The sequence below is a fragment of the Peromyscus californicus genome, unplaced genomic scaffold, assembly GCF_007827085.1.
Source record: "Peromyscus californicus insignis strain IS unplaced genomic scaffold, ASM782708v3 Scaffold_21__1_contigs__length_65335640, whole genome shotgun sequence".
NCBI lineage: Eukaryota > Metazoa > Chordata > Mammalia > Rodentia > Cricetidae > Peromyscus > Peromyscus californicus.
Window position 1 is genome coordinate 20,457,823 of NW_026294514.1, and position 27,432 is coordinate 20,485,254.

General features: G+C 37.6%; 1 protein-coding gene across 1 annotated transcript in view; it reads left to right on the forward strand.

Moving 5' to 3' along the window:
- The first annotated feature begins 6,794 nt into the window (after window positions 1-6,794).
- Cps1 (carbamoyl-phosphate synthase 1) overlaps window positions 6,795-27,432 on the forward strand; it is a 114,064-nt gene continuing 93,426 nt past the window's right edge. Inside the window, exons 1-3 of the mRNA XM_052749247.1 lie at window positions 6,795-6,930; window positions 22,351-22,460; window positions 26,601-26,745. Of these exons, the coding sequence (XP_052605207.1) occupies window positions 6,805-6,930; window positions 22,351-22,460; window positions 26,601-26,745 (381 nt within the window). The 5' untranslated portion in view covers window positions 6,795-6,804. The remainder of the gene's footprint in view (window positions 6,931-22,350; window positions 22,461-26,600; window positions 26,746-27,432) is intronic.

Genomic DNA, 27,432 nt, shown 5'->3' on the forward strand with positions numbered 1-27,432 from the left:
AAATGGCTCTCTCTTGCTTCACAAAGTCGGTACCTTCAAGCCCATTACACAACATACTTCTAAACTGTGATCATCACACATGTTTAGTTTAAAAGGGTCCAGTAGTGTCCTGGCACATGACCCGAATTACCACCTCTCCTCATGGTGAAGGTTGCTCTTTAGAGTCTTGCAAAATCATTTGTGTTTACTCTTGACAAGTTGAGAAAACAAGTCCATCAGAGCAGTTTGTTCTGTTCAGCACATTATAAGATCGGAGGCTTTTGGCAATAATAATCATTGTGCAAAGAAGGCTGCTGATGAATTCATTTTTTTTTTTTTTTACATTTTCGTAGAAATATTTTACCAGTTAGAGTAAGCACACATCCAATGATTTAGCCATTCTACTTTGTGAAATTTCCATTGTAAGCATGTTTAGGTCAAGTTTTAAGAAAATGCTTTGACCAAGATTAGCTCAACTGACACTTTATTATCATCTTTCTTCTTGCTATTTAGTATTAACACTACATATTTAAAAATTATTTTTATTTGAAATAGTTATTCACAAAATCATTTTATTTAAAATGTGGCAATTATTTGGAGCTCAAGTCTACATTGACTCTTTTCAAAACTAAGTTAAAAACTTTTACTAAAGGTCTCAGTAATGAATAGCTCAAGAATAATAAAGTGACTATATATTTGCCTATATGTCAGTTTCTTAAATACACAAAATAAAAGAACCAGAAAAATTATTTTAAAGGTTTCTTCTAGCTATACAAAGCTATCTATATAGTTTATACTATTTGCCTTCTAAGAATACAGGTGAGGCACTTAAATGTTGCCAACTTTCTTGAAATCATTTTTAGCTAAAGCCAATTCTGTTTTCTGATATATATCGTTTGGTTATACTGGCACGTTTTTTAGCAAATACTTCTTGAATTGGTTATTTTTTGGTTATTCCACATCTTATTTCCAGATGAATATGAAAATTCAGTGACACTAAATGACTCTGATTCTGTGGCTCTAGAATAAGGAATTGCAAGCAATGAGCTATAAAATCGAAAACTTACAGAACATGATTTGCTATTTTAGTTAAGTCTGGCCAAGTTTCAGTCTGACCTGCTTGATCTGGATTGCAGAAGAAAGATTGTTAGTGTATTTCTCACACTATTCTCCTCAATTTAATATTTAAATGCAATACCCAAAGTCACAACTGCTTCATGCTCTCACGATTTGACTTTTACTGAAGTTGTATTATCTTCATTTCATGTGATGGTGTAAAGACTTCTGAGCTCTGAGGTCTGATTTTCACACTCCCACTCTTGGACATGCTTTCTGTCTTGCTGGTTCTTGCCCAGCCCACTCTCTCCAACTACATTCTATGCTGTTATGCCTGCTTTCTCATTGGCTAAGAGTTGAATTCTGATGCTGGCTTTGCCACTCTCCGGTGCTGTTAGACAAACTACTTACAATGCTAGGGCACACGACTAGCTATAAAACAGGAACAGCAGTTGATAATTCCAGGAATTGCTTTTAAGCTTTACAGATAAGGTATGCAGGTGCCTAACAATGAGATAAATGGCAAATTGCTCAACATTATTCATGACTCGAACTATTAAAATATATTTATTTAAATATGTATTTATACATACATATGCCCACCTCTTTACATAAACGTATGTGATATGCTAAAACACTGTAATCATAAACTCCAGTGTTTTAGCTTCTTCTGTAATATCCTTTAAATTTATCACTAATAATTTCCTTTTCTCAGCATTAAGGAGGACTGAATTTGATTAGTAACCCTACATGCCATGATTTTAACTTTTAATAGCTACTGTCAAAGTAGTAATTTTAAAATTTTTATTCCATATTTAACTTTCCAATAAACTTTCAGTTTTGTTTCTTAATTCTCTCTAGATTCCGTTTTCTAATATGCTTTATGCAAGTATTGTCAGATATGACTCACTTAGGGCCTCTTGCTATTCAGTATTAACCATACACATGCCTTCTTTCCCCAAATCAATCCTCCACAGCTTTTCTTTGCAGACATTTTCCTTCATCTTTTGCGATGCCTTACATCTGACCCCCCTTGGACTTCACTGTGTTTATGTTTTACTGTCTTTGTTTTGCCAAGGTTACTGGAGTTCCAAACCAACTTTCTAAGGAAGTGTCTACTCTCTTTTCTTTTTACTTGTCCTCGATATACTTGGCTAACTCACTTGCAACAGCTTATTTTTATACATTCTCTACAAATTGTACATGCACCCAATGTCAGCCTAGAATAAATCTGATACTCTTGTATTAAGGTAGATTGCGTCTGATATTTTTATTTCAACTAGAAATAATGACATTTAACACAATTATGAGTACAACAAAATTTATTGTTGTTAAATATAATTACATGTGTGGATGAACTTGTTCTCTTTAAGGTGTTTTCAAACACTTGGGGGCTTATAAGTGATTGCTTTTTTATTATCATAGGCTATAAATCACATGTACCTTGGTGTTTTATTGCGTGAAACCAATTTTACAAGGTCTCTTCTCTGGGTTCATTTTTCAACTTCTTTTATATCACTTCAACGTTTATGTTATCAAATGTTAGATTGATAAACACATTCATCATAATTGGTTCCTTACTTTCTAGCCCTCAACACGTCAATGGGATCTTAATGGACATGTTTTACTTGATTGAATTTCCAAAGACACTGGGTATTATAAAAAAAAAAAACCCTTCCTTAAACCACTTGATATCTGTCCATTGTCATTATCAACATCTGACATGTTAGCAAGCCACTAAAACAAGTTGAAATATTCTTATTTAAACTTGAGGGAACATTCTATCTGCATGCCCTCACTTCTGAGCAAAGAAAGTATGTGCCTTTTATGTGGGTACAGTTCTCATCTTTTTCTTTCAAAGCATGGCCTTCCTTGTCCACATCCTTACTGTGACTGTGCACCTGCTATGTTCTTTGGCTAATAAAGCCACAGACTTGACTTGGCCACTCTTCCTTGTGTATTTCATTTTCACACATTCCCACTTAAACACAAGAGTGGGGATTTCTTCAGGGAGTTTTTGCATTCCCTTTACTTTGAATTTCTTGCCTTCCAGTCATGCCTTGCTTCTAACTTAATTTTTTTTCTAAAGATACTTTTGTAAAACTAGAACTCTTTTTTTTTTTCTGATTCCTAGTCATCTTTATTTCATCCGGGATTTATTGACGTAAGATTTTGTTTGCTACTGCTCAAATAATCGTCACAGATCAGCCGGGAACTCAGTACATATAAATTCATCATCATTCATTCATTCATTCATTCATTTATTCATTCATTCATCCAAGTCCCCAAAGTGTCTATTGCACAATTGCTATCTAGATGGCTTTTTTTCTTTTTTTTTTTTTTTGGTTTTTCGAGACAGGGTTTCTCTGTGTAGCTTTGCGCCTTTTCCTGGAACTCACTTGGTAGCCCAGGCTGGCCTTGAACTCACAGAGATCCGCCTGGCTCTGCCTCCCGAGTGCTGGGATTAAAGGCGTGCGCCACCACCGCCCGGCTGGCTTTTTTTCTTTTAACAGAAGCTCTCTTTCTTAGAATTGTTTCTGATTCATTACCTGGCAAGTTATGCTTCAAGAATTGGCATTTGATAGTTTCTGTACACTTGAAGAAGAATTGCTAATACCATTATTTATTCTAAACCTTTGGTCTTAATTTTCCACAATGAGTTGTTCACTTTTCTGATTGGTGGGAGGTCTCTTCTTTTGACAAATGAAGAAAAGACATGGTCAGCATCTATACGGTGGCAGTCAGTCTTGCTTTATGTGTGAAATGATTATTACCATGAATGGATTAATGGGAACAAAGATGATGTGACCAGAAGTGTTCAGCCTCAGCAGGAACCTTGATGTTAAGTGAAACCAAATGCTATTTACTACATGAAAGGAAAGACAGATATAAAAGGTAACACTAGGGGTAGTGGTTGTGTGCTTTGAAAGGGGAACTTAATTTGCAATTGGTAAGTAAAATGGACATATTACTTTTGGAAAGAAACTTAACAATATTGATCAAAATGGCAATACTGATATGCAATGCAATAGCAACAGGAAAAAATGAAAGCAGAACCATTGCACCCTTTTCAGGTTAAGACTTATAAAGGATTTTATAACAATAATAAACATGTTTTTGATATGAATTTTGTTTCACAAAACACTAGGTAACTTCACTGACATCTTTGTAGCTTTGAAATTCACATAGACATAGATGTTATAAGAAAATATACAAAATTGTTGATTGAGGTAATATTTGGGGTAAAACATTTATTTTTCAAATTTCTTTAAATATAAAAATGAAAATAAATTAATCACAGTAATCAATATAATACTATTACAATAACAGATACTCCAGTTGCAAATTTCTAAAATGAAATGCTTTGGAAGACTGAATCCTTCTATTTTATAAAGAGATGATAAGTAATTGTATTATTCAATGATTATATACACACAGATGTATATTGTACACATATACTCTTATTTATTTGTGTGTGTGTGTGTGTGTGTTCCTGCATTCTACAGTACATGAATAGAGGTCAGAAGACAATCTCGCATGTTTGCCATCGCCTTCCACCTCGTTTGAGACAGGCTTTTGCTGCTTTTCACCATGTGTGCCAAGCTAGTTGATCCATGAGCTTCCTGGGATTCTCATGGCTCCATCTCCCATCTCACTATTGGATCATTAGGGTTATAGATGCAAGCCGTCCTGTCCGGCTTTAGATGGGTTCTGGGGATCCAAACTTAGGTACTCATGTGTGCACAGCAAACACTTTACCCATTGAACTGTCTGTCTTCCCAACCAGGAGGGAGAGGGAGGGAGGGAGGAAGGGAGGGAGGGAGGGAGGGAGGGAGGGAGAGAGAGAGAGAGAGAGAGAGAGAGAGAGAGAGAGAGAGAGAGAACATTTCAAGACTTTTTCTTTCAATTTATGGGAAGGAATAAAACACTTTTAAAGCATTAAATTAAAAGGTGCTAGAATGTTTCTAACTCTTTCAAATGCAAGAAGTGCCTTGATTTAATTTTTCAATATGGGATTATATAGAAGAAAATAACAAAGCTGTAAAGAGTGGCAGCTATGATAAGTGCATAAATAAAAGAGGGCAAGTCCATGCAAAATAGTTTAGCTTTTCCAGACAAATAACTTATATAAGCTTAGAGGACCTGCCCACCATGACTCTGCTCATGAGGAGTAAATTTTCTAAGACAATTCCAGTTACCCATGTCTGTGATGCACTCTGGTCAGCCCCCTCAGCTGAATGTAGGCAGCCTTGGTGAGGAAACGATCATAAGAATGCAGTAAAAAAGAGGAAGAAATCAAAACCTGAAGAATGTCTTTTGTGAATGTGTACTATTTCTTTTAAAATTTCATTGCCTGACTTTCTGATTCCCTACCCATCACCTGCTAAGCCCCACCCCTTTGACCTGCCCCAATGCAGGTTCCCTCCCTCATGCCACGGGGTTTGGCAGTTTGGTTGTAAATTCTATCCATTGTGGGGCTGTCCAATCTAGAGAGGTTGGTTATGGAGTCACAACGTATGAATTTAGTTTAGAATATTTAACCAATTTTTTTTTCAAATTGTTTGAGCCCAGAGAATGTTTATACATCCATGCATCAAGACAGAGGATTTAGTTTAAACTCTGTTTTGAGATTTATTTATTTATTTATTTATTGACTTGTATTCCCTGTTCCAGCATTGATACCATGTCAGTGAAATTACCATATCTTTGTGTCATCGTTTTCATCATGGAAGTCCTAATGAATAAGTCTCCCGTGCTTGGCCTTCAAGTCTATCTGAGCATGATGCTATGGGGCTTTCTGCTCTTTACAGACCTTGGCTTAAGTGAGATGCCTTGCCAGCCAATGTGACCCTTTGACTACCTATTTTTACCTTTGGCTAAGGGATGGACTGAGTAATTTTATATAGGTCAAAACATGAATGCCCATTTTGGACTATTCCAGGTGACATTTTAATTACTAAATAATTAAGATGAATGTAAGTCATTTTCCATTGTTCCATTCACGTTTTGCAAGCTTGAGAGATTTAGAGTTATATAATATAGTAGGTGCCTTTGCTCCAGCTGTGTTCTGATTAGTGTCATTGATAGCTTTAAAATCTGGAAGGCAGAGCAATGTTGATAAGAAGAATATAATACACTACTTCAACAGTGCCCCTCTTCCCAAATAATCCAGATGACTTCCTTGTATATCTGTGGGAAAAGTTCATTTTGATGTTTTCTTTACTGTACGTGGTTTCCATCACCTTTTTCCAATCAGAAAATGTCTAGGGTTGGGTTTCCTTGAAATTCAAATATCTTCTAGGGCAAATCCTATGTCACTTGCAACACAGAAAAGTGTTTGATCTTTCGCATTATTAGAAAGTTACTGCCCTTGGAGTGAGGGGAACATCTAAGGCTGGTCACCATGCCTAGGTCATCTTATTCAGCTGCATAAGCAACTCCTTTGATGGGCTGGCTGCCTTGCTACAGCATTAGCATTATTTTCACAGGGGAAGGTTGCATTTGTGGTGTTGCAATTTGTATGACATGTCCTTTAGAACATCTCTGGACATCAGCTTGTGGGGAGGGGCTGAGGGGAGGAGGAGCTGTGGATAGGACATTTAATGGCAGAATGAATGGGAAGTCAAAGATCGCTGTGCAGTCAGCCTTTCAGCCTCCACTGCATGGTCCCCACACAGCTTTCTTTCACATCGGTTAAAAACAAGTGAGATAACAAAAAATTTCATGAAAGTATTTGTGATTTAATTGCAGTCACAAAATCTCTTCAAAATGACGAGGATTTTGACAGCTTGCAAAGTAGTGAAGACACTGAAGGGTGGCTTTGGTTTTGCCAATGTGACTGCGAAGCCACAATGGAACTTCTCCAGACCTGGCGTCAGGCTCCTCTCTGTGAAGGTAATCCCCCTGTTTGCTGTTTCTGATAACACCGCACAGGGCACGGTTTAGCCGTGAAGCCAGCGGGGTGCGGACAGAGCAAGTACCGCGTCGAATACAGTTCCAAAGTGTTATTTATTAACAACTGCTTTACCATAGCATCTATTGGTTTAGCATGATTTTTATCTTCTCTGAGTAAAAGTACAGTGATCTTTACCAAATAGAGAATGGCTCCAGTTCCTATGAGCGTTTAAAATATAAGTGTGCTATAAAAAACTTAAAAGTTATCATAGTTTGGTTTGTGCCTTGATTTTATTGTGATTCGAATGAGTGGGGCAGCTCCTACGTACATAAGCTGAGCCCCCACACATAATATGTTAAGCCTTTGTTATACAATGGACCATTGGAAAAGTTTCTCAAGAGAGAAGCTTTTGAAGATTTTAAATATTTAGAAGGGAACTATCTACAAATTTTTGACTTTGGAAGTCACTGTACAGGGAGAAACACAGCATTTCCATGTTCTCTCTTGACTTTCTTATCAGAGGAAAAATTTATGATCTTCATTTTTTCAGAATCAGATTTTGAGGCAAACAGCAGCTGACACTCTGTCTGTGCAGGTGTATCTACAGCTGAGGGGGAAGCCCAGAGTGGAACAGTACATAATTTCTCTCCTATCCACCGCCTCTGGTTATGAAATCCCTATAGGAACCTCCACCCTTTCCTATCACACTGTGAAGCTATTTCTTACTGGAGAAGCCTGAATTACTTTGTGGGAACTTGGCCAATGAAGAGCTTCTTTATTGAATACAAAGTTTAACAAATCACAATAGCTTCAACATACTGCTTTTTTAGTATAAGGAGCTGCAAAAAAGAAATTGAAGAAATTTCCTCTTTAAATGTTGTGTAAAAAAAACAGGTCAGAGTATCATAGGGCATTCAGCTTGCCCTTCATATGCATAGTAGGCTGATTTAAAAATTGTCCTGGTGCTCCTTACATTCTCTCGTTTATGTTGCTTTGGTCAGGATCCCAGGGGCTTTGGATTCTGGTACCTGTGGGGACAAGCAATTTCCATAGGTTCTTATAGATTCTGGGGATAGGAGTTGAGCAGGAAAAGAAATAAAATGAAAGAGATGGGGAGACATGGAGAGATAGAAGAGAGGTGGGAGAGAAGAAAGAGTGAGGGAGAGAGAGAGAGAGAGAGAGAGAGAGAGAGAGAGAGAGAGAGAGAAACCCATATTCATATCAAGAGTGTGTTTATAGCTTGAGCCTGCTACCCTGAGAAGATCCTAACAAAGCCTAAGAAATTACCATTTGGGATTCATTTTGATTATAAGACGGAAGCCAGAAAGGAGAATGGGTGTTCTAAACCTCCAGCCAAGGCACAGTGACTAGATACAGGCTGAGAGTGATGATTTGATTTTAGTTAAGTGTTTTCAATGCCTGGGAGACAGTCACATGCCACCTTGAAGAAAAGAGATTCTAATGACAACAGTATCACCTACAGTTAAAGTGCTTTGTGGTATTTTAATATCGGGTCACTTGGGACACATTTTCTTCTCACAGAAGTGAGTAGGTAAGGATGAGCAAGTCGCCGTTAGACATCCAAAATAGAGCGTTGAAGTAATCAGTTAAAATGGTAGATGCAATGGTGATTGGAAAAGTCAGTCCCTCAGACTCAGCCAGCACTCCACACAGCCATAACCACACAACAACATGAGCTAATTATGTGCACAGACCCCTGGGAAAGTAGTTCTAGCTCATGGTGGTAGATCTGTTTCAAGGGTCTTCCATAGTTCACAGCTAAAGAACGACAAATTTGCAGGGGGATCAAGCCATCATTTCAAGGTGTACAAGCCATTACTCACAGGTAGTCATTACTGGCCAGAATTTTGGAGGAATGCCAGGCATGAAAAATGGAAGTTCTTAAGCTTCGCACTAGGGAATTAAAATCCCAACAGGTTCAAGGGGGAACCTGTGTTATTATTCATTTCTTTTGAAATAGTCCTCTATTTTTTTAACCTTCTTTTAAAAAACTCAGTTCTCTAAGAAATATATAACTAAATTTCTTTTTTTGAGATAGGCACAATATTTTAAAGATAGTTAAAAATCATTAGAATGTATTTACATAATTGTCAGTGAAGGGCATAGGAGCAGTTTTGAAAGGTTGGTGACATGGCAGCTAGTTACAGATAGTAAATGGATTGTGAAAGACACACAGACCAGAAAGCATTACCCTGTGAGTCAGGTTGCCTTTCCATTGTCAGTGGAGGTCATTTTTTTCCCCTGTGGTGATAAAGGGAGGGAGTATAACAGTCACACACTTGTATTTCTCTGTGACCCTTCCTTACGTATTTGCATGTGGTTAATATTTGCAGAGTGAGTTTTGCCACTGGACACAACTGCTTTTCACTCATAGGGAAGAAGAAAGAACTTCAAGGTGTTCCTTGTTTTAAAAGAAGTTGGTATCAAGGGTATAAATGATCAACAACCATAACATATGAAAGTTTTAGAGACCATAATCTTTTTTCTATTAGTATTGAAAATGCCCAGTGCGCATTATTATACTCAGCCAGTTGTAACAGTATTGTAGAAGATACTGAGGCTGGGAAATAAAATAAAATATGGATTCTAGCCTCGGTTATACATTTCCTTATTACTTTGACCTTGGTAATTCACTTATTCTCCAGACTTAAATTTTATCATAGGTAGTGTAGAAAGGGAATGCATGAGCACCATACAATACTGAAGCTTATAGGACACTTTAAAATGAAAGATGGATACTTAAAAATTATGTTCCATTCATTTTAGTAGAAGGACTTAGTACAGGGTTAGATGATGTCCTCATAGTTCTCATCAACTACAAATTATTTCAATGACATGATACCTGATAAGAACTTTTACACATTTATGAAGATTATTTTGATTTTGCTTAAATATTAAACTTATCCCTAAGAAGATATTCCTTATAACGAATATGACTCAAGGACCAAAAATGGTCATTTTTTAATTATAAATAATGCAATATTAAAAGGCAGAATGTATACCAAAATGTCCAATTTTGTCCACCAACTTATCCTGTTATTCTTTATTGGACAGATTAGCACATTATATAGAAGAATATATGTAATATAGAATAATATATAGAATATATAATATAGAAGAATATAGGAAGAGGAATAGGCAAAATCAGATGGTAATGAATGTATAGTCTCTGATTTCAATAAACTTAAAAGTTTAAGAATTCTGAATTCACATGTCTTAAAGACCCCAAGACTGAATCATTTTCCTTGGACTTATAAATCAATTTGGGAACCAAAGGTGTTCAACTGAAGAGGCTGTGAATAGAAAAAATGTCCAATACGTACCACTTATAACATTAATCTACCCACATTTAATCTACCCTGGGACCTGTGTTCTTTTAAGCCAGGCACCTAATATCTGAGTATTCTCTCTAGAAATCTGGATGTGACAGAGTCCTTTGAAGGGTATCATTTTGTAAGACTATATTCTGATTCCAACACAGAAGCCCCTCTTTAGCTCAATCAGGAGAAGCCATTGTCATTTGAGTAGAAACTGATAACTACAAAAAGTCCTACAACTAGAATCATTTAGCTATTGTACAATTATCTTAAGGATCATCCATGAAAAATAAAATTTATTAATATATTGGAGCCTTATGTACCTCCTGGCCCTATCATCGTTCTGGTCTGGATCAGGAGCTATGAATTCTGGTTTAAGAAGTGTCTAATGGTCTAGCCTGGTCTTGATCTATATGTTTCCTTAGCTTCTCTTCAAGGCCTCCTTTGCCCATGCTTGAGAAGTTTTCTTAGTGGTTTATGGTGAAATGAGGTGGCTTAACTGCTGTGGAAATGGAAATCATTTCTATGCCATCACATCTTTATTAGACCATCGCTGTATTTCTGACTTGAGATTGTGAGCTGCAGTGGTGCTGTTGGTATCCCCTTCACTGGATCTCTCTTTCAAGCCTCAGGAGGATGTCACTAGTATTTCCCAATGTCTATACAATGATGGGGCCTCAGAGAAGGCTACACGGGCCAGGGTCAAACTTGCTATGACTTAGTTGCCTAGATATCTCTGCCCCACACTTGTTTTTCTTCACGTGCACAAACAAATTCAAAACATGATCATATTTTTAAGGACACTCTCCCTTCTTTATTCTTTTCAACTTATTAAACACCATCTGGGAAGCTCTTAAATTTCTTAAGGAAGCTACTTGGTGTCATTAATTGTCATTAATTAATCAATAGGGTTGGTACATGGTTACAGAATTTTTTTTTTTTTTTTTTTGGTTTTTCGAGACAGGGTTTCTCTGTGTAGCTTTGCGCCTTTCCTGGAACTCACTTGGTAGTCCAGGCTGGCCTCGAACTCACAGAGATCCGCCTGGCTCTGCCTCCCGAGTGCTGGGATTAAAGGCGTGCGCCACCACCGCCCGGCTCGTGCGCCACCACCGCCCGGCTTGGTTACAGAATTTTACTGGCTATATTTCACCTAAGTTATAGAACTAAATATCAGACCATATTAACTTATAAACATAAAGTAAACATTTGCTAAAACTATTTTAGATCCTCCCAAATTCAAAACCATTTGCCCTATACTCAGTCAGAGATTGTTAAAAATGTAATTTATGAAGATTTGTAATGGAATCTTTATAAATACTATAGTTTATGAGAAATATATAATTAAAACAAAAATTATTTATGAATCTGGCTCTTTTGTTCATCAATGCCTGGAACATGGGGCTGTACAAAATTAACCTTGTGATTTTTATCTTCTATACTAGCTTATGTTTAACCAAAACCAAAGGACTTTGACGCTGGAAGGCTTGATTGATTGCTACAGTTACAATGTTCAGACATCTTGAAATGTTAAGCATTCATAAAAACAAAGAAGTACATCAAATATTTTAAAGATAGCAAATTGTGGTGTAATTATGAATTTATATATTTATATTTTGAAAGCATAGCTCCAAGAATGAAAAGATAAGATTTCACTTGCCCAAAAGAAATCCTCATGATCTTACTGTATTATTTACATAATAATTGTCTGAAAAAAAAATCTGGCTTTAGGCTTCCTATTTTCCAAAGCTTAGTTCAGATATATGTTTTAGGAAGCTGAGTACTGAAGTGAACTAATAGCTATGAAACATCAGGTAAGCCAGAAATCAAATATATTATATAGCTTGAGGCTGTGGTGAAATAGGAAATAAACACACAGGGCCTCCTTTTTCTCTGATATGCAAATAGCCTACTTAGATAAATGACTGAACAGCAATATACTCAGATCCCCAGAGTAAATCATTTTCATTTCTTCTACTGGCTTAAGGCAATTATTAGCTCTATAATGCTTTATATCCAAATCTTTTGTGGACCATATTACTCAGTTAGCTTAAAGCTTTAGAGACAAAACATTTGATTTGCAAATACTAATACGTAGAGGTAGCAGCTTCATCTCTCCTCCCATTTCACAGATGTGCAAGTACCAAAATTAACAAGATGGTTCTTGTTCACAGACAATGTGAACAAGACATGTTCTTCAGAAAATGTGGTTGGAACTTCAAGCAGACCCCAATCATCAGACAAATGTTTCTTTTTTGTTATTTCTCCTTTTAGACTAAAGTCTAACTGCACAATTTCCCTCCTTCCCTTTCCTCCCCCTAGACAGATATTTTCAACCTGACATTTTATCACATGCTTGTGTTCCTGGGGCTGCAGCCCCTGACGCCATCACCAGAACCAGCGGAATCAGTTTCCTTGCTGGGATTTTATTGTTTATGCCAGAGCCTCCACCTATCTGAAATTTATCCCAGTAGCACATAAGTTCACATTTTCCTTTCTTTTATTTTGTTGGACTTTCAGAATAGGTTTAGATCAAGGAGTCAATAAGGTTTCCCGCTCTACCTGGGTGTCAGAAATTATACAAATAGGGTGTTTCAGGACAGTGATCTTTAGAGTCGATAGTTCCCTTCCCCTTCAATAAAATCATTGTTGTGTGGCTGCAACAATATGTGCTGCTTTTCAGTTTCCAAATAGTTCCTTTTTAAAAATTCATCCAGTGTGCTCCCAAATGCAAAAGGCCAAGGCCATTTTCAAATACAAAAAAAGATTCATTTTTGAATCTTTTGTTTCCTGTGTCTTGAAATTAAGGATTCAAACCATCAACAAACCCACAAAGTACCTGATTCAAAGTAAAGGACCGATATCACCCAAGCCAGTGGAACAGTACTGGGATGCACAACCTTGAAGGAGCATCCCTGGGTGATTATACACAACATTATAATGAATGCCAAAAAAAACACCCAGCAGTAATAAACATGAAGCTGATTGGAAATTTTATAGGCTAATTATAAACTCTGTCTCAATTTTGAATATACTTCCTAGGACTAACCTCTCTAAATTATCTTAGCATAATCCCAGGGACACTTTTGAAGAGTTTTTTGAAGGGAAATTTAACTGTGTGTGATTTCAATTGTTAGTTGTCACATTGTTCTTATTCTGGAAAATTCTTTGAAGCCTTGACTCTCTTAAAAGCCTTGACTCTGAGAACCTTAAAGTAAACAATTCCAGCCAATCAGTTACTTCATGCAAAAATGAAAATGAACCTGTAAATGTAGTTTCAAAATGAATTTTAATTTTGAAAACAAATTAAAAGCCCTAAAGAGAAGAGTGGTTTGGGAGTAATGTGATAATATTTGCATAATCATACTTCAGAAAATTTCTTTAATGGAATTAAAATATTTTGTGGCATGGTAGAACAACACTGAAATCTGTGCAGACAAACCAAAAATAATGTGGAAAATGGAGTTACTAGCTATAGACAAATCTCTTGCACAAAATTATATTTTCATAAAAATTCCTTCTAAATGGTGAAAGAATTCCAAGGTTCACAATATTAGAAGACACAGTATTAGACTTAGTATAGGATGTTCAACCTAAAGGTAATGTAAGAATGGGCATTATATGGATATTTATATAATACAGTTTCATGGAGATGAGTATTATATAAGGCAGGGGATTAAAATGGAGTAAAGTATTAGATATCACTTAAATTGGAGTGAAATGGAGTAAAGTATTAGATGTGTAGAAAAACAGCTATAACTTCATGAACAGTCCTACAAAAATTTGTAGTTAAAACTAGCATTTAGCATTACTAGGCCATGGAGATTTTTGCATTTCTTCTTCAGCCTTTAAATTCCTATCGAACAACAACAGAATGCAGGTCTACTTCTGTGTGCGTCCACCTATGCGCAGGCATGTGGCAGCCAGAGATCAACAAGCAGTGTTGTCCTCTCCTGCTTTCCATGTCACTGTTGGAGCCAAGTCTCTCAGTGAACCTGGAACATCCTGCTTCTACTAGACTGCCTGGCCAGAGAGCCTCTGGGACTTACACGTATGCATACGCCTGTGCTGGAGTACCAGAGGCATGCTACCATACCTGGCATTTTATAGGTTTCTGAGGAGTTGAACTCCAGCCTTAATGCTTGCACAACAAACACTTTACCTGCTGAGCAATCTCTCCAGATACCTGAATATGCATTTTGAGAATGTATTCACAACCTCATTAGCTCCCAGATCCATAGTATCTACAGTGTTTAGATTAAAGAGCTCAAATTAGCTTAAATGAATCTTCCTTGAGATCCATATTGGCCAAAATCCTTGATCCGTGATATCTCTCTCTCTCTCTGTCTGTCTGTCTGTCTCTCTCTCTAGGTTCTTTGTATATTTTGCAAATATAATTACTGGGGTGGAAGAAAACAAATATGATCTTGAAAACGGAGAGAATATTATTAATTACAGATATAATTTGAACACTGCTTCAAGTTCAATCATGAAAATTAACTCTCTGCACGTGTACATATAAACTTTAAGGAGTTGCATGCTGTGCTTGGGTTTAGCGATACAAATAACATATGCCCACATGTTATATCCACTCTTTTCTTTTGTTCTTCCACTTTTCATCTTATGAGATAAGGTCTCACTATGTAGTTCAGGCTGGTCTTGAACTCACCATCCTTCTGCATCTGCCTTTCAGAATCTATGATTCTATGTGCGAATCACCACATCCAACTTCATGCTGATTCTATCCAGCTGTGTGTCCACCCTTAAATATAGATCAACTTTGGGGCAGTATTAGCCTGGATCATTGACTTGGTTGAAATGCCTCCTGTGAGTTAGGATCTCTGGGAAAGCCACTGGAATAATATTGAGGAGGTCACTGTTGACTTGGAATTGCTTCAGCGAATTGAAGTTTCTAGAAACAGCGTTGTCAGAGACACACTGGGGGACAAGTGTGACAAAACCATTGTCCACCCAACAGGAAGCTGTCATCTGTCAGTTTCCCTCATTGAGTCTGCTCCTTGGTCCCCTGCCTGACTCAGTCTCCAGATATAAAAATCTTCAGGAAGGTCATGGGTTTCTCACAGCAGGAAGCAGTCCCCTGGCCTGGTTTCTCACAGCAGGCCAAGTCTTTACTGGAAGAAGGGCTGAGCCAGGGGTGGGAGGGTGGGGGTGGGGATCCTACCTACCTTAGTATCTGTGAGCTTAACTGTCTTCAGAGCTTGAAAACTCAGGATCTGGAGTCAGTATGAACAGTTCTTCCGAGACTATAAGATGTAATCAACAACTGCCCACTTCACTCTGGCCATTTACAGATTCAGACAGTCAGTTCTTAGTTGGCCCCCGTCTTCTTTTGGTTTACTCACAGGAATTCTGAACCAAAGTTTCTTACAAATAGATCCAACTTTGTGATATAATTACTTTTAATTTCTTCTTAAAAAAACAATAAAGCAGAAAGGGTAATAAGTAAGGCCAATTGGGCTAAAAAAAAAAAAAAAAAATCACTGCTCCTCAATTACCAGTGTGATGATTTTCGTTTCCCTAAGGCTCTGTCAACTCAAGTGTAAAATGGAGATTTTCATGTTAGCAACCTCATTGTTTTTCCGTGAGGATTAGATGAGCAAATCCATGAGTAACTACAGAGACCCTGCCTTGCACATTCTTGTTAACCATCACCAGCTGTCTCAGGAGGGTCAGGGTGGAGCTCTGAGTGATACAAAATGCTCCCTCTCATACACTATTGCTCCAGCAGGGCGTCATGACTCTACTTCACATTAGCTACCTTTGCCTGAACAGGAGGCACTTTGCTCTCAAGTCTAAATTTTCAATTTGTTTGTGCAACTGCATATAGGCATCAGTTAACGTAGACAACTACATTCAGCAGATTTATGTTATACTAGCTTCTCATTAAAGCAGCGTGAGGTCTACAGTGATAGATCAATTACCCTTAAAAGACCCGCCTAAGAAATGGGAAGCCTTCACTTTCACAAGCGTTAAGAGGGGCCTCACTACACAGAATCACACTAGAGAAAATTTCAAGTATATGTTTATTTCAGTTGTCATTTTAAAAACTAATTATGCAAATATTTATCAGTGACAACAATGTATCAAACACTCTGCATTGGCCTTGACGACAATAAAGATAAAGCCACTGCAACTTCAATTTTAAATGGAATGAGAAAAATGAACGAATTGTTTGCTACTTAGAAACTTGGTGAAGTAACAATATTTCAGTATGAGACCTTTTTAGTGAATTAAAACAAAGATCCTTGGTGTCATTTTATATAAAAAGTAGATAAAAGAGTTTGGGTTGAGTATACTGAATCCAGTTTTATAACTTTTGACTAATGATGGAGGATTAGATTTCTAGATAGAGTAGCTAGTTACTAATATTACCAATGGAATCAAGTCATGGAAAAATATGAAAATAAGACTGAGAAATCTAGGATTTCCCTACAGCTTTACCCATACTACACCTAGATGCTATGTAAAGCTGGTGTTACATGCAGTCAAGAGTTATCGTCAGCTTCAATTCAGTCTTTCCTTTCCTTTTATTGTTTAGTATCAGTCTATGTAGAATGTATGTTCTCATTCAAGTAAAAGTGAAGACTGATAAAAATAGTCAGAATTCAGTAGGCATCAAAATGACTTCAAAACACCATGTGTTAGCATTCTAATATCATAACATACTATCCCAAATTCTATATATTTCCAAAGTTTGACTGCAACTTTATGTGAACCACAGTTCGGTCTTTCTGTAGCATTACAGTGTGGGTTGGGTTGAGGTTTTCTGTTTTAAAAGTCACTAGGAAGTGGAAAGCAGACCTTAAACAACTATAACACAAGGACACAGACACACAAAACACACATGTGTACATGCACACACACAACACATATGTATACATGCACACACTAGCACACACATACACACCATTTACACACTTCCCACACAGAGAACATAGTGAACACAAGACAATCGGCGTTAATGCTGACTCGTGCAATTACTGGAGGCATAGCCTGTACACTAGGAAGGGCAACCAGGATGTAAATAGGAAGCAAGTAGGCATTTACTCATGAGGGACTGAAAGAGGATGAGCTGAGGTGTTACATATAGGAAATGATCCAGGGAAAGGAACTTATATGCTAATTAATTTGAAGACTGCTGTCCTCCAATAAATATTTGAGAAAGCCTTAACTGTCCTGGTAGGATAGGTAGAGGCAGGGAGGTATTGCAGGTAGGTTGAGCAATGGAGACACAACAGAATATGGAAAGGCTTTTCTCTTGGACAGTAGCATAATTTTATGCAATATAGAGGTAAGTGTAGAAGCAAATGGGTGGTTATTAGTTAGCTGTGGTTGTCATTATTATTAGTTTTTAGATATTAGGTGTCCAGTGCTACTTTTAATTGGTGTACTACTTAAGTAACCTTATTATTGAACCTATAGGACCAGCTATGGTTTGAAAGTGGCTCCTCCTGTGATGCTATGAAGAGATGATGACGGCAGAGATTGCAGCTCTAAGATGTTTAATATCTTTGAGTTTGAAATATTAGGAACAATAACTACATCTGGAGGACATATGTAGCATTAGGCATTTCCCTTTGAAAGAACAATTCAGCTAAAAGTTAGACAAGTGAATTAAGACTATGGAATGCTGAAAGTAAGGACTAAGCATCATATGAGAAAATAAATTTATAATGTTTTCAGCAATCAAATAGATGATCTGGAGGCACATGAGTGAATCAAACAGATATCGCACTTTGGTCAAATGAAGTTTACTTCCTCAGCTATAACAAGACAGCAAACAAGGCACTGTATGGGCTTTTGGAAAGCAAGGAAAATCATGGTAAAAGTGCTGGCCAAGGGTGCTGAGAGGCAGATTGTAATTTTAAAAACAGAGATCAAGGGGGACCTACAGAAAGGTGACACTAGAGCAAAGTCTTGAAGGACTTTTTGAATTTAAGACTTGAAATGCAAAATTTGCTAAGCATTTCTTTATTGAAAGTTCTATTTGATTTCATCTCAAGCATGGGGAGGAAAACATGAATTCTTTTATTAAAAAAAAATCCCCTGAAGAAAAGGATGCTATTTTATGTATCTGTATTTCTAAGCATTTCAGCAAAACTTCCATGTTGTGTTTCTCAAGGTTTTCTGTTTTGCAATTCAGCAAAGTACCTAGATCTTTCACTCTATGGAGAGTCTAGGGACACTCACTATGAATCTCCAGAGCACAAGTACTAGCTTGTGGCAGAGGCTCAGTGATGTTTTTGACTTGACTGTCTTAAGAGTTTTATTGGCATATACATTTTTATTAAGCACAAAGGGACCATATCATTTAAAAGGTCCTTGATTTTTCTTAGCCTTTCATGACATTCTACAAGCATGCAAACTTCCCTTAATTAAGATTTTTCTTCCCACATTTTCAAGGGATTAACATACTCTGGTAGTAGGCATTTAAGTTATAATTTAATAAATGGAAATCGAATTCCTAGGCTATGCACCTCTGTTTGACAGGATGGATGCTCCAAAAGTATTCTCATGATGTTTCTGGAAGGAAACAGCATTAGGGGGACTGTTATCTTGGAGAGAGGACTCTAAACAGTAGCTCTTTGCTCAGAGTTCACCATCAATTCATAGATAAGTCAGTTGGCACTCATCATTTTAGTCATCGGAGGCTAGTATAGTTAAGAGGAGTATAAAGTGTACTACAGGCAATAAACAGAAGCCTTGTAACAATATAATGTGTAGTGGGAAAGAGAATTGGAAGATCTATAAAAACTGCCAAAAAAGAACAAAAAATATAATTAAGGGAGCAAAAGACATATTGAACACATTCTCAGGGACTATTTCAGTGAGCAGTAAATGTCTCTCCAAATGTGTCTTAGAAAAAAGGAAGGCAGAGCAGGGAACTTGTTCCACGAAGAGAAGAGAAAAAAAAAATATCAACTAGAACTGTAGGTAAAGATACTAAGAGTAGAATTTGCTTCCGTGAATCTTTACCTTTCTCTAAAATATTTGTCATCTAATCTGCAGATCAGACGGTCAGAAAGCCTCAGTTGAGAGTAGGTCAGAGGAAGGAAGAAGAAGGACACAAACCAAGGTGACATTGCTGGCAGACAAGCTCAAAATAAGGCCACTAAATTGGGATACAGATAATAGTGGAATTTGCAGTTCACAGCCACGCTTTCCCAAGTAAAGTTTTTTTAACTTACATATTACTTAAGGACACACTACCTTTCTTCTGTTTTGTGATGGCATGTCAGTTACACACGAGTTCCTCAACAATAGAAAATAACATTTCTAGTCGAAAAAAAAATTTTTTTTGACAGTGAATTTTCATTACTTGGACCAAAGGGTTTCATCTAGTGAAACATGTCAGAGTTACCTGGGGAGTTTTGCCAATAAACACACCCCTGCTGAGACCCATCTCTGTGGAGTATCTTATACCAATCTTTGGAAATACACTGAACGTTATCACCCTTACTTCCTAAAGTAGTTAGCCACTGTCTTGAATGGTAATTGCAGGAGAGTCATTGATAAATCAAAAAAAATTATGGAATAATGACAATGTGTTATAAGATGTGACAGGGAGAGCTGACTTTCTAAGTGCAGAGCGAAATTCGGATGTGTACTAAGCTAATCCCTGACAGAGAAATCTCATCATTACTGGTATCAGATGATGTCAATCATTGTGGTTTCCTTGCAATGGGCAGTTCCCAAACTTTTCTTAATGTAGTGTCTAGAAAGAAAAACTATAACCAATCAAATGGACCATCCAATTTGTAACCCTTGCTGCTCTCTCTCACACTCATTTCCACACACAAACATCTTTCCAATGAGCAGTATAGAACATTTTCCATCTTTCTCAGGAAAACAAGCTTGAAATCACATGTATTGTAGCCAGAAATTTCTCCAGTCCTGCCTTGCCCAGCAGTCTGGATGAATCTCTCCCACCTGCAGGTTCCACAGTTGCTTATAAAATAATCATTCAGAGACTTAATCTTATTTACAAACTGTATGGCCTATGACAGGCATCTTGCTAGCTAGCTCTTATATTTTAAATTAACCCATTTTTATTAATCTATGCTTTTCCATGTGTTCTGTGGCTTTACCAGTCTGCTGGCATGTTGCTCCTTGGGCTGCTGGCTCACATTTCTCCCCTACACTGCTTTCTTCTTCCTGTCTCTGTCTTGGATTTCCTGCATGGCTATAACCTGACTTGCCATAGGCCAGAGCAGCTTCTTTATTAACCAATCACAGCAACACATAGTCACAGCATCAGAAAGACATCCAACAGCATTTTACTTTAACTTAAAACAAAATAAATAAGCTACCCATTTAAAAGAATGTGATTTTAATAGGAAACACTTAAATAGTTCTGTATATAATTATAATGTATATACACATTTATACATAATTGAAATTTAGAAGAATAGTGTTGGATGAAGGCAATCAAAACCCTATTTTACATGCAAGAACAATCATTTTAATGACAAGAGACTTGAGTACTTTGGCTCTAAAAAAAAAAGCCTCATATTTCTGCAGACACTATTATTGAAAAATATCAATCTTCTGTATTTTAACACTTGTGAAGCTGAGTGTGTGCTACCAAGCTGGAGGAATATAGAAACAAAGACCTGATGGTGTGTGTATATGTGTGTGTGTGTGTGTGTGCGTGTGCGTGCGTGCGTGTGTGTGTGTGTGTGTGTGTGTGTGTGTGTGTGTGTGTGTGTATGAGAGAGAGAGAGAGAGAGAGAGAGAGAGAGAGAGAGAGAGAGAGAGGCAGAGAGAGGACAGCAAGATATGGAGGGATTAGACATTATGACTCCAGCCCTAAACTGGAAAAGGGACAGAAAGTAGAGAATTGGTGGATTTCTCCCTCCAGTGACCTCACTTAGCCTCACAGAAATGATAGCCTTTCTTCACCAAGTTCAGTGCCTCATGTATAATTGTATCTATAATTTCTCTGACATAATTACTTGGGGCAAATTTCAGATGCATTACTTTCTGACTTAATGTCTCAGTATGCATCTATTAAAAGATACAGAACCTTAAAAACATGACCCTAATACTATCATTAATCCGAACAGAGATTCTATCTAATGTAATCAAGTACCAGTTTGTCCTTCTGATTTCCTCAGTTGCTATGGAGTTTTTTATGACACGTGTTACAATGGGTTACAGTATCTCCTAGAGCTGTGGTTTAACACATTTTTTCCTCTTCCCTGCCCTGTAAAGAAATTGAGATTTAAATTGTTTTAACAACAGGATTATAGTATTTATGAGGAGTGGGTGATGTTTGCTTGCTTCTTAGATAAGTTTCTCTAATTGTGCCTTCTTTAGCCAAGAATTTTATAGAAGCTAGTTCAAAGATTAAGACAACAAAGTAATTGAATTCAGGATGCCCATAGCCAAAAGCAAGAACCAGACATGGATATAATTAACTCTAATAAAAGGCAAAATACAATATGCTTTTAGAGTGTTCCACAGTGCTTGCTGTTGTATCAGTATTAAAAGAATGATACAGCTCTAGCTTCTCCACGACCATAACACAGTGTGGAGAGGGCAGCCCTGGGGACAACTCCATCAAACACCAGAACTCTGCGGAGCATAATTTAATAGGTAATCTCGAGGATTCCTTCTAGCTCTAAACCTCTGAGTGAACACGAGCTGTATGGTGTAATTCATGATGCCTTTGTAAGCTCACGGACTTCCCTTAAAGGTATACTTGAGCAAAGCTAGGAATATTAAGGAGAAGAAGTCACCAACGGTAGCATTTCAGCTAACTTGAAGTATTTCTGGCTTGTCAACAACTCTACAAGTAGACTTAGAACAGGCAATGCATCGACATGCTTCAGTTCCTCTTCCAAGCAAAACAAAACCAAATACCCACCAGCCACAAAAGCCATCCATTTTGAAGAAAAGTTGCGGTGATACAGAATAACTCAGTGCCTGGGTAGGACAGTCTCAATAAATCTGCTGTGCATTTTTTTATGCCTGGATACTTGATCTTCAGAATTTTTTTTCTTCTCTGTGTGTCTGGTGTTTTGTATTTTACTCCTGAGATTCATGCAACTGTTTCTTTAGGCACAGACAGCACATATTGTCCTGGAAGATGGAACTAAGATGAAAGGTTACTCCTTTGGCCATCCATCCTCAGTTGCTGGTGAAGTGGTTTTTAATACTGGCTTAGGAGGGTAAGTATGCTTCTGTCTGAATGCTTTATTTTTCCTCTATGTAGAAGAATACCTGAGTGATGTAACTCATGGTAACAGGTGGAAATCACCACATCACTGGATTATATATCGTAGTTACGTGGGGCTTTGTGTATGGCCTACTGTAGCTAGCCTGGAAGACAGGTATAGACACATACTTGCTGTTACTGCAAAAGAAATAGAATATGGAAGAAATAGAACATGGAAGCTTCAGTGGCCCCTTAAACAAAACAGAAGAAAACTAATCTTAGCATGTTGTGAATACATCAGTTAAGGGAGACTACCAAATGGGGAGGTATTGATCTGATGTTGGTGAAACTTGAAGTATGGAAAAGACAAAGCATCACAATACAGAACCATTATCTCAGTGAAGTAAAGCCCTAATTCTGCACATTTAATAAGAAACACTTGAGTATTTTGTGTAATTTTGCCTTTGAATAAAAAAGATGAATTAACAAGATAAACTAAGACAGGCAAGGAGCGACAAGGCACACACATCTAACGTTCCTTTAAAGACATTTCTTTTTATTATTTAACTGTGCGTGTGTGTGTGTGTGTGTGTGTGTGTGTGTGTGTGTGTGTGTGTGTGTGTAGAGGTGCCCATGGTAACCGAAGAATGGATCTCTCTGGAGTTGGAGCTGCAGGCAGTTTTGAGTCACTTAACATAGGTTCTGGGAACTGAACTTGGGTTTTCCCCCAGAGCAGTAAGTGCTCCTAACCCCTGAGCCATCTCTCCAGCCTCCCACCTAGTGTTTTTAATAGTTATTCATTTTGACCCAATTTGGTATTTAAGATTTACTAGCGAATGGGTGACAATGAGAAGGAGAATTGTTGTATAATTCATGTGGTTGATCTTACCTAGACAACAAACATTTGTTCTGCTGGGGACCAGGAGGCTGGATTTCTGGTCTCAGGATGCAATAGCTGAGAATGGGATATTGAAACCTTCCTTAATCTTTTGGAGTTTCAGTTTTCCTGTTTAAAAAGTAAGGGGGCTAGATTACACAATAATTGGCCTCTGGGGACTTAAACCACATCTATCTCAGGGAAAATACGACTTGATTATTTTGAAAGGTTTCCTTTAGAGAGTCAGTCAGCTCACCTTCTGTGAGCGATTTTGATGAACACTTTGGGGACATTCCCATTAGCCTTGTAAGGAGGAAGGAGCATTGGGTTAGCTGATCCTGACTGTATTGATAGATCAAGCCTGTCATTATGTTATTAATGTGCAGCTTCTCTAAATCCTCACCTCCACGTGTAAAATGAAGACTATTAGGTGGTTTTTAAATCAGCCCCGGTGGTGAGAACATTAAATTACAGCGTATAAAACCTGTTTGCAAAGTTTTGCTTCGCCAGGCAATTATTTAAGCTTTTCGACAACACTAATTACTAGCTGTGTTAATATACCTGCCAACAAACAACTGTTTAATATAGATCAGAATGATGGAGGGCACTAGAGTTTTCTTCTTGGTGATAGATTATGGGTAATAAATCTTGTCACATCACAAAAGTCAAACAGGACCTGATGGATTAATTTGCTCTCTAGCACATGCTACATTTATGAACTCACTGGAGAGTACCATAAGCCTGTGTTTAAGGGAAAGGCCAAGTCCCTTAAAGGAAGAGAGAAGCCAAAGAAGATAAAGTTAATTCAATGCCTTTCTTGGTGTAGGAAAGACACCCATGTATTGGGTTAGTCCACAGACCTTATGTTTTATTGAAATATGTAGATTTCATCCATTGTCTGGCTCACTCAGTAACATGATTATAATGAAGTGTTTTTACGTCTTCAAGAAATACATTTATATTGTGTAGAAGCCTTGCTTAAAAAAATTATCAGTGGCTGACAGGTGAGAGGCATCTGAGAAATAAGCTGATGGAAGCTTGAGTACTTGCATTTCCCTGGGGAACTGGAAGACAAAGTGTTCTGTTGACAAAGTTAGTTCTGGGAGGACTTAGTTCGGATGGAGTTGAGGAATTTATGTTGACTGCTATCTGAGCTGTATTGGATTGGCTTCAAGGCTGTCGATTCCGTCCTGCTCAGCACCTAAATTCACACTTTCAGTAGTAATCCACAAGAAAGATTTGGTTTAACTCTGTCTGCAGGAAGACAAAATGTAAGAGGGCAGGAAAGAAGAAATCAGCTATAGTGTCTTCAAGGGCATGGAAAAAGTGTTGCGAATGCCTAGTATTTATTGGAAAATATCCCCCTCTCCACATAATGTTTTAAACACACACACACACACACACACACACACACACACACACACACACACACACACTCACATCGCCAACTTTAAAATTCTGCGTTCCTTCCAAATTCCATTTTCAGTACTGTAAAATAGTTATTTAGAATCTTATTTTTTAAGCCTGTTATGTTGCAGGTAAGGGATATTTTTCCAAGTTCATAATAGCTATCAAATTTGTAAGCTTCATACTAATACTAAATGATCTTAAAACCAATATTCTTGAGTTGTTCTTTCATGTGCATTAACTCCTTTGTTTAATTCTTTACAGAATTCTGACATGTATATGCACTCATGTGGCTATTTGTAACGTGAGTTGCTAAATGGTCTTATTAATAAAAAACCCAGAGCCAGATATTGGGGTGAAAGCTGAGAGATTAGAGGAATAGAACAAGCCACAGCCAACCTCACCTTACCAACTCCTCAGCCTCCAGAGAGAGCCACTTCCTATATACCTTTCTATGCCCTGCCATCTTACTTCCTCTCTCTGCCCAGCTACATCACTTCCTCTTTCTGCCCAGCTCTATCACTTCCTGTCTGTCTGTACAGACCTCCAGACCTCTATGGCTAACTAGTACTGGGATTAAAGGCATGTGCCACCACATCTGGCTCTGTTTTCAGTGTGGCCTTAAACTCACAGAGATCCAGATGAATCTCTGCCTCCCAAATGCTAGGATTAAAGGCGTGTGCTACCACTGCTTGACCTCTATATTTAATATAGTGGCTGTTTTTTTCCCTCTGATCCTAGGCAAGCTTTATTTGTTAGAACACAAATAAAATATCACCAAAGCTATTACTATCACAATGGGCTATTCTTCAGTATCTTAATGTATATTGAAAAATCATCTTTAGCTTTTTGATGGTTAATATGTTTGTGAAACTTTCAGTCTTTGACAGTAAGTATCACTTTTTTTCTCAATGTCAAGTAGGATATGGAAGCCTTTAAAAATATCTGCAAATGTTAAATTGACAACAATGTATAGGAAAATTAAAATATTGGCCAGGCAGTGGTGGCATACACTTTTAATCCCAGCACTTGGGAGGCAGAGGCAGGCGGATCTCAGTGAGTTCAAGGACAGCCTGGTCTACAAATGAGTTCCAGGACTATGGAGGCCCACAAAGGTTTCCTACTGAGTTCTGAGCTTGCTTTATCCAGCAGAGCTGCATTAGAGGATTGCTTGACCATGTGCATGGTAACCAGGTGATTGGAAGGATCTGCACTTGGCTGTGCTGTGGGGGAGGTCTTTTGCTCCACCCCTTGGCATTCCTATAGAAAGCCCTTTAGAAGGGACAGAGAGGGCTGGTGGATAAGGATCCAGGCTCCCCTGAGCTATCCTGTGTTTCTATCTGTTTCTCTCTCCTCTATCCTTCTGTCTAAATCTCTTACCCCTCTCTCCTCAAGGGTACCCTGTGGTAAAATGTGGGAGCCAGTCTCCCAGCTGGGCACCCACACAGGACTGGCACCCACACAGGACAGCCAGGGCTGCTACACAGAGAAACCCTGTCAAAAACACCACCACCACCACCACCAAAACAAAACAAAATAAAACCAAAAAACCAAAAAACCAAAAACCAAAAAACCCCCAAATTTAAAATATTATTAGAGAAATTCAACAAATTTTAAATGAAAGAATAAAAACACGAAAATTGTCTTTGCATCAGAGTCAGCTTTTCTGTTCATATTAGTTATATCATGGATAAAACTAGGTATTCTCGGGAAATTTCTTTAGAATTGCTGAAGCCTAGAGACAGATTATAGGAGCTTTACCTCATAGTCTTTTCATTCAACGGTTCGGTGACTCAGGACGTGTACATACATAGTAGTTTTGCACTTACATGCGTGCTTTTCTGATAACACTCTGCTGTGTCGACCCAGGTACCCGGAAGCACTTACTGATCCTGCCTACAAGGGGCAGATCCTCACCATGGCCAACCCTATTATTGGGAATGGAGGTGCCCCTGATACCACCGCACGAGATGAATTGGGACTTAACAAATACATGGAGTCTGATGGAATCAAGGTAGCACCTGCGATGACATGTTAAGAGTCTCTGTTTGAAAATGTGCAATTGATTGATTTCTAGGGATCTAAGAAAGGCAAAGCTTTTCTCACAAAACTATGTATTAAACCCACATTTTCAACCTTATTCCTAAGTGCATGGGGATAATCTTCAGCTTGACAAGTTAAAGTTTTATTCATTTATTTGTTAACTATTTATTAGGATAGTTTAGATTTTAATGCCTTGGAGGAAACTTATTTTAATACGTAAAATGTTGTTACATGTCTAAATAATGAGACAATGAATGATGAAGAATCATCTTTTGAGATAAGTTTGATAATCAACTGTATATTATTTATTGCCTTTTAATTTAAGTATTAAGAAAGGTAATTTATATGATGATTAGAAAATTAGCATTCAGATTCCCTAGTCAAGGATATTTGGGTATCATCTTAGACAATGGAGCATATAAACAGTTTAAAATTTATATTCCTGTTTCACTTCCTTTCCACTGTTCTGTTTTGGAGTGACTTGGGTCTCACATATCTCACAATTTCCTCCTATTTTCTCACTCTTTTTTGTATGTATATTAAGAAGGTTATTTTATCTATTATATGCATTAAATAATTAATTGCAAACTATATTATTGATAAACTAAATAGTTGAAAAGCACAGTGTGTCTGGAAGAGACAGTCCCTTCATTTGGGG